This window comes from Phyllopteryx taeniolatus, chromosome 7 (assembly GCF_024500385.1).
Source record: "Phyllopteryx taeniolatus isolate TA_2022b chromosome 7, UOR_Ptae_1.2, whole genome shotgun sequence".
Taxonomy (NCBI): domain Eukaryota; kingdom Metazoa; phylum Chordata; class Actinopteri; order Syngnathiformes; family Syngnathidae; genus Phyllopteryx; species Phyllopteryx taeniolatus.
This window is the reverse complement of record NC_084508.1, coordinates 13,255,477-13,271,732: the sequence shown is the minus strand read 5'-3', so window position 1 is coordinate 13,271,732 and position 16,256 is coordinate 13,255,477. Positions and strand designations below refer to the sequence as shown.

Here is a 16,256-nt window from a genome sequence, read left to right as displayed (position 1 = left end):
TACATAAGTAGGAATGCGCCGTAGTCCATCACTAACCCACTCAAATGCAGAAGTCGTAGTTACAGTAAAAATGTGACTCAAAAAATATTGTTGGCCATAAATATAGAACAAACAAATGAAAAACAATAAGCATGACAGTGACAGACTGTGCCTTCTTATGAAAACATAATCATGCCCCACTCACTAAAGTAGTTTATTGTGGACTATTGGTAACCACAAAAACGCATGTCGTGACCGCGTAAAACCGAGGGCCCACTTTTCTTACAATTTCATCTTGTGATTTCAACTTGCAGCATTTAAACACCCAATTGTCATATGCTTTAACAACCATATGCTGTGCATTCAGAACATCGTAACAAATGTTTGTAAATACAGAGTAAAGGATAATGGTATGTACAAACTTACAAACATGCATATTGGCTCGAAAAGTGGCTTTTGCTGTTCCACTTAAATAAATAAATGCCACATCTAAAATACACGTTTTTACATAATGTCATACTGTCATTCCCACAACACGCAAGTGGTTTCTGTAAAGCTGAAATTTATGTTGGTAAAAGATTAAAATTTGTTTTTATTTATTTGTGGCACTACAGAGAAAGTTTTTCATTAGAATGAGAAACAAGTTTCTTTTCTTTTTCCCATGTCCCTTTAGGGACAGGTGTCAAAAAAAGTATGTGAACCCTTTGGAATTACCAGGATTTCTGCAAAATATTGGTCATAAAATGTAATCTAACCTTCATGTGACTTATCACAACAACTGCGGGTTCAGATGAGGGGATGTCACCATCTTTGTCAACTGTGGGCCTGTGAAGCCCATTGAGACGCTTATGTGATTTAGGGCTATACAAACAAACTTGATTTTACAATAGACAAACACGGTTTCCTGAAACTAACACTAACAATTATGTGTGCAATATGTCCCAGTGCAAGATGGTAAAAGTTTGTGAATTTCTAGGCTAATGGCTTCTTCAGGAGTTAAATGGAGACAGGAGTCAGTCAACCTAGATTCCAATCAATGTGATGAGATTTGAGGTGTTGGTTAAAGCTGCCCTGCCATGCGAAAAACACACAAACCATTTTGGCATTGTAATATTATTCTAAATTGCATGTTCACAAATAAAGACCTTACCCCTAACAGATCTAATACTTGTGTTGGAGTAGTAAATATTCAGTATGGAATAATTAGCATCTAAGACACGACCGCTTTGACCATTTTCCAGTAAGAGATGCTTGTCTACCACTATTTGGAATATTGTATACAAATTCAGTATATATGCTATATGCTAAAGTGCTAACTCAAAGATACCAATTTGGGTATAAAAAAATGTCAACATGTTTGCAGTTTTTAAGGTTATTGCATTTCAAATATTGTTGATATTAGCACTTAGCCTTGAAGAACAGAGTACCTTCACTCTCTCCCTCACTCCCTCCTTCCTTCCCACACTTTCATTTACCACAAGTTGAGAAACATTGCAACCGCAGCAGTTGGATCAGATAACGGCGAAATCAGACTGTCAACAAACTGTGGCAACGCTGGAATGGTCTGATCATGGTAGGCACTTGATATGAATTAGACTTGGCACATGCTGGGTAGAGGAAGCCCCCCGGTTATAGTGCCTGAGATCACAATCTCTGGTTTCAATCAGAGAAACCACATTAAGAAGGCCAGTTCAGTCGGTTCCATTAGTATTTGGACAATAACAGAATTTTAGATTTGCCTTTACACACCATCGCAGTGGATTTGAAAGAAAATTATCAAGTTGTGATTGAAGTGTTAGCTTGAATCTAAAAGTTTTCACAAACGTATGACATTCACCATTTAAAAAAAACATACGTCTTGTGTACAGTACCTTCAAGGCATTTGGACCAAGTGATATCATTGTTCTGCAAGCAGGTCAGGATGTACGCTGCCGCCTCTCGCCCAAAGTCAGCTGGGATAGACTCCAGCTCACCTGTAACCCGAGTGAGGACAAGCTGCATAGAAAATGGATGGAAGTAGTAGTAGTAAACAGCATGCTCTATTGGGTTGAGATCAGGGCACTGACTTGTTCATTGAATAATATTCCATCTTTTTGCCTTCAAAAAGTCTAGACTTGCTTTTCACTTAGAAAAACATCTCATTCCTTTACGTTCGAAATGTCTCTTGGCATTTCACACAGGATGACTAAAGTAGATGATAGAATCCTTTTGCCAACATCCCTCGCTGCCGTATCATTGTCAAAATCTAAAGCTAAGAGATTCCTTCATGGATGTAAGCACACAGGACTCAATACAAGGTGCAAACCACTGGTAAAATTCAAAAACAGGAAGGCCTGATTAGACTTTGATGGATGGATAAAATCAAGCATAACCTCCAATGTTGTGGAATCAAATTCTTTGGACAGAAGAAAACATGGTCAACTTGTATCAGAATGTCAGAGAAGGAATGGTAAAAGCTCATCCTGCAAAGTAAATCATCATTTGTCAAAAAGAGATGAGGCAGAGTCATGCCATGCGAATGTAACGGGCTCATGGGTATCTATTGATGATGAATTGTGGGGTGTATCTGTATACCTCCACGGATGATGACACAATCTTGAAAAAAAAAATTTTAAATAGAGGTCAAGCAAGCAGGTTGATATCATTACTGATTTACTGAGTGATTGAGATCCTGGGGACTTTTAAGGCCCAAAAAACATGGACATGGAGAACGTGAACCAGGGAACATTAACGACGATAACGCAACATAATTTGAGGAGAACTATGACCTTATTTGAGAGAATTATTTGATGTTGTCGGCTACCAGAATGATTTGTGGCAAATGCGTATGTATCTTGTGCCAGCCAAAAAAACAAAACACCACTTGCTGGTGTTCAAAAAGTCTGTCTAATCTGAAGGGGGAAAAAAACACATACAGGTAAGATGTTTTTCCCCTTCTGATGATACAGAATCAGGAGCAACATCAATGTTGTTCAAGGACACTTCAACATGGTCACAAAAGTTCAGGATCAAACCCACAACCTTCTGGCTTGTAGGCGACCACTCAACCACCTGAGTCATGCAGTCCACATGAGTCTGTTTACAATGTTAGTAAAGCTATGGCAAAGTTGCTTTGATAACATAAAAACAGGCCAAAATTTCTTTATCATTGTGCCTAGTTATGAAAACAGATCTTTTTTAACATGAGTCACGTGTCTGTTTTATTTAAGTACAGATTATGAATACTTTCATCACATATGCTTACTAAAGGCAAAAGTGAAGGCAGCAAGTGCCAAAAACAAGCTGCAAGTGAAGGCCTGGGCAAAGCATCTCCAGTGAGGAAACTCAGAATTAAATGAAGTCCACGGGCTCCAGATTTGATAGATTGATTTTCATCACAGATGGTTATATTTAAAATAGTAATGTCACATACTGTACAGTAATACTTTGAGCACCTGAACATTTCAGTATAATACATAAAATGCATGCAATTCGTAAATGGTAAATGGCATATGTTGTTGAATGTCTACCCTTCTTGTTTTATTCTAAATCCCATGTGGTGTTGTATAAAGAAAAAAAAATACTGTTTAAATCATTCTGGACCTATTGGTATATGACTCCATCCACATTCAGTGATTATTAACCAATATCAAGTGTTTACCCAAACACTTCAAATAGTCTGTGCAAACAACTTTATTTATTGTATGTTAGTGACAAAAAGGCAAAGCTACACCAGTGCACTTAATAAGCCTGTAATTAGTCTACTATGGAATTTATGAGGTCATGTAAGTGGCCAGCGTCTGGCACTCGGAGGGATCATTTCCCGACTGTGTAAATTGAGTCCGCGTCAAAGTGTCGTGCCTGCCCTGTCTTATTACTGGCTGAAAGCAGCGCCCATCCCAGCAGCATAATTCCATCTGGGCTAAATATTTATACAGAGGAGGAGGGTGGAGGAGGAGGGGGGCGGCAACATTACTTAGTCACAACACATTCATTCACATAAAGGGAGAGTGGCTTCTGCAGCAAGTTAGTGTGAGAAGGTTAGAGCCGGAGGAACATCACTTCTATCCCCTGAAGTGACTTATTAGAAGTACCGCACAAGATGAAGAACTTTGTGGTGTTTGCTGTTATTGTCACGTTTTGTCAGATTGGGAGGAATCCTGCTAGTGGTAAGTGGACTTGATTACTGGTAATAATTGCATGAATAGGTGTATTTTTCCCGTTATTGTGCAAAACAGCTTCCTACGTGTCCATGATGTACTGGAAATAGCATCACTTATTAGAAAGAACAAAACTGATGGAAGTTTTGGTTGATATGCACTAACTTGGGACACAGGTGAATTTTTGTTTACCATTTTCATTTTTGCAGATCATCAATCAGGCGCACAATTACTTGTCAAATGTATTTTATTCATTTTTGTTTTTGACACTTTAATTAATGTAATGTTTATCGTTAGTTTATGGACATTATTTATGTTGATGTAATTGCAATTACAATACAATATATTTCAATACGTTTGGGTGGAGGAAAAATGTCTCCGAAACCTGGATCAAAAGTCAAGACAATCAGTTAGCCATTTTATGCTCACTTGTCCAGTGACTTGTCTTTGGAATCTACTGACCTAACTACCTACTTTCCGAATCTACCTACCGAATCTATTGACCTAATCTACTTACCGAATCTATCTACCTACCCATAGGCTGAGTCTACCTGTCTGTGCAATCCACCTACCTAATTGACCTACCTACAGTACCTACCTACCTTCCTGCCTGCCTGCCTGCCTGCCTGCCTGCCTGCCTGCCTGCCTACCTACCTACAGCACCTACCTACAGTACCTACCTACCTTCCTGCCTGGCTGCCTGCCTGCCTACCTACCTAATCTATTTTGCTACATGTATACATAAACATACACACAGTATACATAAAATGAAGTCAGGACATTGAATAAAACATATATGAAAACAGATTACAATGATTAGCAAATCTTTTCAACCTACAGTATATTTAATTGAATACAATAGAAAGACAAGATATACAGTATAGGGATCAAACTGATAAACGTTATAGTTTATTGCAAATATGTTTGAAATGCTTAACTTCAGTTTATGTTAAAGATGTTCAACTTCAGTTGCTCATCAGTGCAGGGCCTCCCTTGTCGTATTTTGCGCTTCACAACGCAGCACACATTTTCAATGGGGGACAAGTCTGGACTGCTGGCAAGCCAGTCTAGAACTTGCACTCTTTTACTATGAAGCCATGCTGTTGTAACACATGCAAATTGATGCATCACATTCTCTTGCTGAAATCAGCAGGGACCTCCCTGAAAAAGACTTTGCTTGGATGGCAGCATATGTTGCTCCAAAACCTGTATGTGCCTTTCAGCATTAATGCATTAATGGTCCCTTCACAGATGTGCAAGTTATCCATGCCATGGGCACTAAATGGTTTTCACTTTGCATGATAGAGCTTTAACTTGCATTTGTAGATGACGAACTGTGTTAAGAGACAATGGCTTTCAGAAGTTTTCCTTCAACGTGTTCACTTCCAAAGAGGTGTTTTTTTGCACATTCCTCAACTTTCAGTCTTTTGTTGCCCCTGTCTTATCTTTTTGGGAATGTCTTGCAAGCGTCAAATTCAAAATGAGTGAATATTTGCAAAAAAAACAAAAACATTTATCAGTTTGGACATTAAATATTTTGTCTTTGTAGTGTATTAAATTTAATATAGGTTGAAAAGGATTTGAAAATCGTTGTATTCCGTTTTTATTTACACGTCACAACTTCATTGGAATTGGGGTTTGTCTTTCTCTCTCTCTTGCTCTCTCTCTCTCTCTCTCACTCTCTCTCTCTTTCTCTCTCTCGCTCTCTCTCTCTCTCTCTCTCTACATGCCTACCTATCGATCTACCTGCTTGACTCATAATTTATTATTTTTTGCAGCGGGGATGTGCTGGCTCCAGCAGAGCCAGCGGTGCGACATGGTGCTGATGAAAGGGGTCACCAGAGAGGAATGCTGCACAGGGGGCCGACTGGACACGGCGTGGTCCAACAACAGTCTGCCCATGAACGAGGTCAGCCTGCTGGGTTTCCTCGGCATCGTCTCCTGTAAACCCTGCAAAGGTAAACAACTTGAGAAAAGAAACTTGTGTAATTTTAGGTTTCACGTTTTACTAAAAGGGCATTTAATTACGTTGCTTGTGACACAATATTAATTGGACAACATCCACCCATATATTTTCTATAGCACTTGTCCTCATTAGGGTCACAGGTAAGGTGTAGCCTATCCCAGCTAACTTTGGGTTGGAAGTGGGCTACACCCTGGACTGGTCCCCAGCCAATGATTAGGGACATTTTGTAGGGAAACACATGCAAATTGTTCTTGTACATTCACTGACCATACCATTAGGTACACCTACACAATCTAATGAGATCCAAAACATCAAAAAAAAAAATATTTATTTACTAGTTATTAATTTAACAATGTGCTTATTACTGTGGGTGTGGTTTACAGGGGTTGTAGTTTGCATTGGTGTAAAACCACACTACATCATACTAAGACCTGTTTCTAATATCTTATAAGTAATTAAATTGATTAAGATAAGTTAATTAAAATAATTTGGTTACCTTCAGTTAGCAACATGAGATGGTCAATACTGCGCACAACATATTAATACAGTGCATGTATACAGGTAATACTGATTTAAATGTACACTCTAATAAAGAATCAAACAATGTACAGTAAAATGTAAAGCACAAAAACATACAGATCTGTAAAAAATTAAAAGACCACGGCCAAATTATCATTTCCTCTATAGGTATATGTTAAGTTGAATCAAATTACAAAAAAAACATTTTTTTTCTTCTATAAACTACTGACAACATAACACCCAAATTCAAAGTACAAATACTGCCATTTAGAACATTTATTTGTAGAAATTGAAAAATAATCAAAATATGAAAAAAATGTTTGGTTTCTTATTTTTATCCAAAGTTGTATAAGAATAAGAATATCAAATCAATTGTGCTGGTGAAAAAAGGTAAAAGCACTCACTCACTATCCAAATGCTGGAATTAATGGGAACAGAATAATAAGTAATACAATTTTAGTGTCCACTTTCAATACAAACAGGTGTCAAAGTGATTAATGTTTTATTTAATAAAACAAATGGAAATGTAGCATCAAAATACACCTCTGAATATCATACAGCAATGTTGTACAACCACAGTAATACAGCTTTGTCAGTGATGTGTCAATCAAAACTAAGAAGAATGTTTTTGATCGAGCTCTTGTATTGCATTGAATTACATTGTGCAGGTATACGTAATGTAACCTTGTGTAGCATACAGTACCTCCTTGTGCATTTATGGTAGTTTTAGTCATGTTGTGCACTGTGCAAGCATTTAACGCACTCAAGTTGCCGATGTGGTTGGCTAACAAAATGCAGACATGAATGAGAGAGACAGAGAGAAAATGTGAGGCGCTCCATATAACCCCTGCCAGCTGTCCAGAGGAGTTTCCTACGATAAAATCTCTGCGAGGTTCATCCAGGTTCACTTGAGCTGTTGAGTTATGTGGTCATGCGATTCATCTGGACTTGACGCCAAACTCAAAGAAAGAGATGTTGGAGGGGCAGACAGAAGGGTACCACACAGTACATCTCACCGCATGTCTGGTTTAAGTTAATACATCCTTCAAATTGGAAAGGGAGTAAGAACACTCATGGAGGACGACCCTTAATGAACACCAACTTGACATTCTGTGGCAAGGCAGTATCGGGAACGTTCCAAGTGTAACAATAAATGTATGTATCTTGGTGACGATGTATTTTACTTATTTTCAGTTTCACCATCCATTTTTCTATAGCGCTTGTGATTATTAGGGTTGCGGGTGAGCTCTTGCCTATCCCAGCTGACTTTGGCCGAGACGTGGCTACATCCTGGACTGGTTGCCAGGAAATCTCATAGCACTTGTAGATGGTCAACCATTCCATTTCACATCTATGGACAATGTAGTCTTCATTTAACCTAAAATGCATGTTTTGGGAATTTGGGAGGAAGCCGACTTACCTGAAGAAAAACCATTTGAAATATGGTTTGAACCAGGTATACCAGTAGACATAGGTGACACTAATTAGGAAGACTTTGTGCTGTCACCATGGTGTATGGGCGTAGCTGGCACAGAAGTTTGATGATTTGCCATGAAAGAAAGCAAAGCTTGGCTCGACAAGCTCAGCATGTGATGGCCAGTTCATCGCTGCTTGACACTTCAATTAGAGTCTTTTATGGGCAGCCATCAAACTTGCATAGTGACAAAAATCAAATTTAGTCTCACCTACCTGTCTAGTAGAACTGCTTCAAATTTGTATTTTGATTTTTTTCTTATCAATCAGACAAACTCTTAGGCAATATTGTTTTTTAACAACACATGAAAATGACTCTTAAGATGTCTGCTTCAAACCAAACTGTCAGGTCGCCTCTGTCTTTTTGGAAATGGCTTTTTGAGATTTTTTCGTGGAACTATTTATGAGAGACATGCCTACTAAATTTCATGCTGCTATGTGAAATGGGCTTCGGGGGCTGAATTTTAAAAAGATACCACCTATTGAAATGCAGAATTTGTGATTTATTTAGAGAGACAAATAACAGCAAAGAAACAAAACAATTTCAAGACGGCCCTTGTATGTGCGCAGAACCTAATAAAACATTTGAATGAACAATTATTAAAAAACACATAAGCATTCAATCCACAGGTAATATACAGTATAATAATAAAGAATATTTTAAACGTTGCATCGTATTCTTCTTAAATTTAATATGGTCCTTGGAGGACTTTCTAAAACCCGAAATGGTGCCTGATAGGAAAAGGTTTCTCCTCAAAGATCCTGGGAACAGATAGGCCTGTATTGTTTGGTGTGGACTCTGCTCCGCGTAGGATTACGCTTCCTACCGAGCGCCGGTAACCTAGCTTGTCTTCCTCATCTCTCGGGACGTAAAACTTTCCGCAAAAGTCATTTGAACTCCTCCGACTGCCGCTCCACCCTCTGCAGGAGCTTAGGCTGTGTCTGTGTGCAGCCGCTTCACATTGGACGTGTTATGAAAACACGACAGGCCCGCATTCCATCAGGCGCGACGCCCCCGTGCGTACCGCTCACCAAAAGCGATGTGTTTATTGTAAATATAAGGTGAGGTTAAAACTTGCGTGGGTGTCTAGTCTATGAAAGAGAACCACTTGCGGTCTCATAAAAGCAGAGGTGGGAAAAGTACTCACATTCTGTCCACAAGTCATGTACTGTACACATACCTGAAAAATCAACTTCAGTACAGTAAAAGTATTTGTACTTTTTTACTTCACACCAGTGCATAAAAGTGAAAACCACTTCTTTTGCAGAGACGTGTGAGGGTGTGAAGTGCGGTGCCGGGAAAGTGTGCAAGATGAAGATGGGAAGGCCACAGTGTGTGTGCGCCCCAGACTGCTCCCACATCGGACGCAGGCATGCCGTCTGCGGCAGCGACGGGAAGTCGTACAAGGACGAGTGTGTCCTGCTCATGGCCCGCTGCATGGGACACCCCGACCTGGAGGTCATGTACCAGGGAGAGTGCAAAAGTAAGTGTGTTTGACGTTTACACCAAGGGTTCTCAATTTTGGGACTTCAGGGTCCTATTATGTGCACCCCTAAATGCCATAGGAATTACATTGCTTTGAGATACAAGTTTGACCACATCTGAAACTCTACACGCTCATATCCCAAATCATCGTTTCATACTGAAATGAAAGGAAATGCCATTAATCTGTTCCAGCCTTCCCCCCCAAAAAATAACAAAAAATGATGTCATGTGTATTTTATTTGAGGAAAAATAGCACTCCATAACAATGTACTTTATAAAATCATACAGTAACATACATCTCAATTCCTTTCTCAGCTCATCAGTATGGCACTAATATTAGTAGAGGATAAAGAATATATGACTGCGAATACTGTTATATTGTCTTTCTACATGTGTTGCTGCACCATTTGTGTTCAACCCATTGCTCAAAAGTTCTTGCACAAAAATAAAAGTAATACTTGTAGTCCTATAAAAATAAGAGAAGTATAGTATGAAAGCAGTAACATACTATGGCATATCTGACAGGGTGATAATTACCCCACGGTGCAAAATCGTGGGGATGCATGAATTATCAAAAAATGTGTCTTAAAACAGTCATCTAAAAATGAGTGATGATTACAGGTATGAAAGCAATGGCGTAGCGTGGGAGAGGTTCAAGGAGGGAAAAAAAAAATTGGTGGGTGCACAAAATTCAAAATTTATTTTGCAATAGTAGTCAAATCAAAATGAGTGACAATTGTGGTATGGAAGCAGTGTTGTAGGATGGAGGAGGTTCCAAGAGAGGGTTTGCCATGGATTGTAATATTATGGGGGTTGTAGTAGTAGAGGTAAAATAGTCATATTACAGGATGGAAACAGAGTGCTTTCCATGGGGTGCACAAAAAAAAAAAAAAAAAAAAAATTGTAGTAGTAGCCGTATCAAAACAAATGAAAAGGATGATTATTTTTTTGTATTTGCGCAGAGTCGTGCTCCAACGTAGTGTGTCCAGGAACACACACCTGTGTGACGGACCAGACCAACAGCGCCCACTGCGTCATGTGCCGCTCCACGCCCTGCCCAAAACCACTGCCCTCCGAGCAGCCCATCTGCGGCAACGACAACATCACGTACCCCAGCGCCTGCCACCTGCGCCGCGCCACCTGCTTCCTTGGCCGCTCCATAGGAGTCCGCCACTACGGCCCCTGCAACAGTAAGGACAAATGAGAATGCTTTCTTAAATCTCTTCCTTTATCTCATCACCACGTCTTTGCAGGTCCTCCGAGGAAACCGCACGTGTTTGACGGCAGCGAAGAAAACGCCATATAGACGTCGACAAATACACCACAAGCTGACCTCTGATTATGTGACAATCATCCCTCCCTTTTGTAAACAATTTGTTTGATATGGAAGCTGTGGCGTGGCGTTGGGGAGGTGCGAGCAGAGTGGTAGCCCCGGGGGGAAATTTGGGGGTGCATAAAATTTCCAAAAATATGTAATAGTAGTGGTCATAATATTTAAAAAGTGATTATTTTAGACTTCCGTTTAAGAGTCCCTATCTGTCCTCAAACTTTGCTTTATATGTTTTGAAAATCTACTAGAGTAATGCACCATGCCACAGACAAACACATTTTGGCTATAAACGCTGACTCCAACTTGTTTGGTTCACTTTCGCATTGTCCGAAGTTATCAAAAAGTACGGCACGGAAGCTGTGTTGTAGTGTGGAATAGTTGACCCGGGTGTAATGTTTTGGGGGTGCGCAAAAAAAAATATGTCATACAAATAGTAGTCACATCAAAATGAGCGAGAATTATTGGTATGCAAGCAGTGGCCGGTGTAGCGTTGGGGTGGTGCGTCGAGAGCGGGTGTACTAGGGCAAACCATTTTTCAATGTGGTCACCCTGGGGTGCAAATTTGGGGGTGCACAAATGTAAAAAATTTGGGGGCTATGAAAAATGTCAAAAATATGTCACAATAATAGTAGTCGTTGTTGTCATATCAAAATGAGCGAGAAGTACAGTATGGAAGCAGTGGCATAGAGTGGGGGAGGTGCAAAGCGTGTGTTTGGCAAAAAGGGGGTGGTTGGAAAACACTGAATTTAAAACATATGTAGTAGTAGTGGTCACTATACTGTGTTTGCAACAAGTGCCTTAACAGTGTCTAGTGGCTCGCTTTAATCTCATCTACACATTTAAGTCCCTCTCTGTCACAATGCCCACAACTGCGGCGGCCCTAAAAGGTAAAGACGGCTAAAAACTAAACTGGTGAACCGAGTGATCGCTACGGATCCACAAGTAACCCACGCTACACCACTGTTTGGAAGAGCTCGATTGAAAACTGCATGCCGGTTAGTTCGGGGCAGATGAATGCATCACAAGAGACAGAACTCCACGGGAGACGTGTTCATATTGTAAATAGAACACCGCAACTATTTATTGGAGAAGGTATCAATCACTATTTATGATTTTATCCTAATAACAAATCCATGTATCCTTGGGAAAGCTGACTCAAAACTATATATTTATTGTGCTTTGTTTTTATTCCACTGGCGACCGCATTTTTATGGCCTGGTTTTATGACAAGCACAGTCTTCTCCTCATTATGTCGATGGGATGAAATCTGAGCGGAAAGCTAAGACCAAGTTTATATAGCTCGGGAAATTTCAAAGCCGCACTGTGAGTGATAAAGTAGTTGTTTAGTATTTTAGCAAAGCATGTACCTGTAAAGTATTTAATGTTTACTATGGAAAGCCTTTTGAACATTTATTCAATATTCTTGATACCCAGCCTTTGTTTCCCACTACTAATGCCACTTTTGGCAACAACAAAACCTTACCAGTATACTACTCTGCTGCACCAGAAACATTAGGCCCAATAAGTAGATGTGCCACACTAGTAGCTTACTTATCAAGGATAAATGCTCATATTTATTCAATGCTGAATATTGATTCGATATCATGATAAGGGGGCTACTAGTGTCAGAGACTATTTGGGCCTAGTAGTGTTACTAGTGCAGTACAGTAGTTTTTCATTAAGGTTTAATTGTGTAGTAATAGGCCAAAAGTGGCTCTAGTAGTCGTAAAAATGTTCCTGGGACACAATTTTTCTACTATTGCGCTGAATTGTCTTAACTAGCAAGGACAAAGAGTGTACTAGTACATGGACATAAAGCTGGATCTCAAGAATATCCACTAAATGCTCAAATAGCTTTCCATAAACAACCACATCCAAACATTCCTGACATTGAACATTTTTTTTTTTTTTTTTCAACAATACCTCCTCTGTGGAACGCTTGCCTTTGTTTTTGTTTTATTTTGTAAATACAAGGTTTTGTAGGACACGTGTTTTGGCTGCTTCAATTTGGTCAGAATTCCCCAAAAGAATGTAGTGGAGAAGATCGAATTAGTCTCGGAATGGACCACAGTAGCCAACACTTGATGTCGCGCCATCAGAGATGAGTCAGGTCCGTGTCGTGTTGATGGCCCCGATGAACTCCACAAGTCCGTGGTGAAAATCTGAACTCAGCACACGGACTCCTTGTGTCTGTAACCTACTGTGAAAATCTGAGTAATAAATGCATCCTATTTTTGTACCGCCGTTTCCACATTATAAAGTTATTACTATAAGACATGCAGTGTCTTCTTTCTCTTTAGTGCAGTGGAGTTGATCTCACACGCTGCCAAAGGTGGAAAAAGTAATACCACTAAGTCGAAGCACAGATACTTGTAAAATAAACATGTATGTTAAATTTACTGAAGACGCCGAACATGTCTCCCCAAGGAAGCCCAAGAACTTCAAGCCTTAAAAGATGAATATCCAACCTACTTGACAACTTGATTCTGAGAAGAGGGGGCCCGAATCCTGAGGGCAGAGGAAGGCCAACCACTCAACTTACAGAAGAGGAGGTCCATGGAGGGTCCAACCACTTGACTCACTGAATTGGAAGTCCAAGCATTTTACTCAAAGAAGAGGGAGGTTCAATCAAAAGATTAAGCGAAGAGGAGGCTCGATATCTTAATTCACAGAAGAGAAGAACCAAGTGCAAAAACAACAAAAAAAACACAGTCATCCATCTACCCGTTTTCTTTCGCTTATCTGGGGTCAGGTCGTGGGGCAGCAGCTTAAGTGGGGAGGCCCCGACTTCTCTGTCCCCAGCCACTTCATCATGCTCTTCCAGGGGAAGGCCAGTCAGCCTCCAGCATGTCCTGGGTCATCCCTGAGGCCTCCTCCAAGTGGGACTTGCCCAGACCACTTCCCCAGACAGGCGTCTAGGGGGCATCCTGAGCCCGAGCCACCTCATCTGGCTCCTTTTGATACGGCGGATGACCGAGATTCTCACCCTATATTTAAGGGAGAGCCCGGACACTCATTTCAGCTGCTTATGTCCGGGATCTTTTGGCTCGGGACTATAGATGAGGGTGGGAATGTAGATCGACCAGTAAATTGAGAGCTTTACCTTTCTGCTTAGCTCCTTCGTCACCACGATCTACGACTCCATTCTTCCCACACTCGTGCGCAAAAACCCCAAGATACTTGAACTCCTCCACTTGGGACAGGATCTCATCTCCAACCCGGGGAGGGCACTCCACCGTTTTTCGACTGAGGACCATCGTCAAGTGCTGATTCTAATCCCACCCGCTTCAGACATGCCTACGAACCACTCCAGCCAGAGTTGAAAATCAAGGCTTGATGAAGCATACAGAACCACATCATCTGCAAAATGCAGAGACATAAGACTGAGGCCACCAAAAAAACAAAAAAACCATGTCTAAAAGCTGCACTGCTGCACAAATTTTAACCAGCAGGTCCACTCGACTTACAGAAGCGGTGCATGGAGGGTCCAACCACCTGACTCAATGAATGGGAGGTCCAAGAACTCCACTCAGAGGACACCCAATCACCTGACTTACAGAACAGGATACCTAAGAACCTGCCCCACAGAATAGAATGAAGCCTACTGTTTAAAGCACCCCTGTTGTTTTGCACTGCAACATCTGGTTCCAACTTTTTGGGGGAAAGGCCGGTTTATATTCCTGCACAACACATTTTAAATGACTCATTTTTACACAATTATGGCAAAGGCGTCACCTTGAGCCCACATTGCCAGTGGGAGCATACAGTACGTACTCTGGGAGAACACGCTCTCCTCCTTTTTTTTTTATTTTATTTTTTTTATTTTTACTGTTTTGGTTGCTCTAATTTAACGAGCAGGACTTAAAGGAAAAGAAGCCTTGTTTTTTAGATCGCATCTTGTTCTCAGGCATGCAAATGATTTGACCTTCCGAATGAATCTGCACAAACGGACAGCTGTAAACGGGAAACACAAACATGTCGTTATGTAGGATACCGACCACACGGAAAACTCATTAAGCGACTAGAATGGGATAAACACTGGAATAACACGTTCTTGTCTCACATATGCTGAGAATTAACACATTCTGCTATGAACCGTGGCATAGTTATTCTGAAACAGCCAGAGCAGCCCAATTTACAGGGTGTCCCTAAACTCTGGGCGCACAGGAAATGTGGAGCAACTGCATGAAGTTCATGTGAATGTTTCAAAGAGCAAAGTTTCGAGCAAGTTCCAAGTTACTGTCGCAAAAGTCAAGCAAGTCGACCCAAGTCATTATTTGGGTTTAGCAAGGAACAAGTCATACAATGTTGCTCATTCGCACATTAGCCAATAGATGCCAGTGTACTTCCGAGTGGCAGAAAGTGAGTAACTGCTGCTGACTTGAACTGAAAATTATGACCAAAATTTTGGAGGGTTGCCATGTCAGTTTTTTTTTTCCATCATCATGTTAACTATGTTTGGATTTCCGCCTCTATTTTCATATCAATTTACCTGAAGAAATCAAAATGATGGCCATTGTTTTTCATCTGCCTTCCAAGTAGTGTACCTCACGTAACATTTTTTCAATTATCGGTTCACACATTCAAACTACAATGGTGGAGAAGGTTGAAATCATCGTTCAAGCCATTGACCTTGAACTTGATTAAATGAGATGTAAGTGTTTGTTTATTTGCGGTACCATCAGAGCTATTGCCACATGGAGGTAGTCATTATGGTTTTTCTATTACCATATGCTGTGCGGCAAGGCGTCAGATTTGCTTTGTGTGTTGTATCATGATGATGTGTGTGTGATGCTGACAGCTGGCCCACTAGTGCTCATCTTTTCTAAACAAGCATATTAGTCATATTTGCCGACGTTACGTCACGACCTCTGGCTCCCCGTTCCAAAGGCCACTCCTCATGCCGTGACACATCAACGACATCCACATGGGACCTTCCGCATTTGGACAAGTTCCCCCTCTCACTTCCAGTAAGTCAGACAGACAACATCAAGATCATAAATGAACTTGTGATGAAAGTGAGCCCTGCGGACCACCCACTTGTGGTCGAGAGAACGAGAGAGCGCTCCCGCATCGTAAATGGCTCCATCCCACAGCTGAAACTAATATATATCAGAGCGGGCCCCGCCCTCGCAATGCATCTGCAAGGGGACGTCGTTTCCAAGGTTGTAAATCTTCCCACATATTAATCCAGATTCTTCTACGTCAGCCCGAACGTTGCATGCATGTGATCTTTTGTGGGTTCATGGATTTGTTTTCCTTCTTGTGATAAATAATCTTAATTTCCCAGAAAGCTGTTTTTTTTTAAACATAATAACATTATCAGATAAAGCCACCGCTTGAGATACAAATTTGATTCGCTCT

At 40.6% G+C, this 16,256-nt stretch overlaps 1 protein-coding gene across 2 annotated transcripts; it reads left to right on the top strand.

The window, feature by feature from the left end:
* Positions 1-3,967: 3,967 nt before the first annotated feature.
* Positions 3,968-13,167, top strand: fstl3 (follistatin-like 3 (secreted glycoprotein)). 2 transcript variants are annotated; one of them, XM_061778762.1, is made up of 6 exons: positions 3,978-4,127; positions 4,659-4,790; positions 5,897-6,076; positions 9,345-9,560; positions 10,525-10,752; positions 10,816-13,167. In XM_061778762.1, the coding sequence occupies exons 3-6, from the start codon at positions 5,902-5,904 to the stop codon at positions 10,866-10,868; spliced, it is 672 nt and encodes a 223-aa protein (XP_061634746.1). In that variant the 5' UTR covers positions 3,978-4,127; positions 4,659-4,790; positions 5,897-5,901; the 3' UTR covers positions 10,869-13,167. The 2 variants fall into 2 exon arrangements, with proteins under 2 accessions (XP_061634745.1, XP_061634746.1); XM_061778761.1 differs by lacking the exon at positions 4,659-4,790 and having other exon boundaries at positions 3,968-4,127.
* The last annotated feature ends 3,089 nt before the right edge of the window (positions 13,168-16,256 follow it).

Excerpts from the sequence above, each read along its gene's own strand:
- fstl3 (XM_061778761.1), top strand. The coding sequence starts at position 4,061 with ATGAAGAACTTTGTGGTGTTTGCTGTTATTGTCACGTTTTGTCAGATT. Across the intron at positions 4,128-5,896 it reads TGGGAGGAATCCTGCTAGTG|CGGGGATGTGCTGGCTCCAG; the intron begins GTAAGTGGACTT and ends TATTTTTTGCAG. Across the intron at positions 9,561-10,524 it reads GTACCAGGGAGAGTGCAAAA|AGTCGTGCTCCAACGTAGTG; the intron begins GTAAGTGTGTTT and ends GTATTTGCGCAG.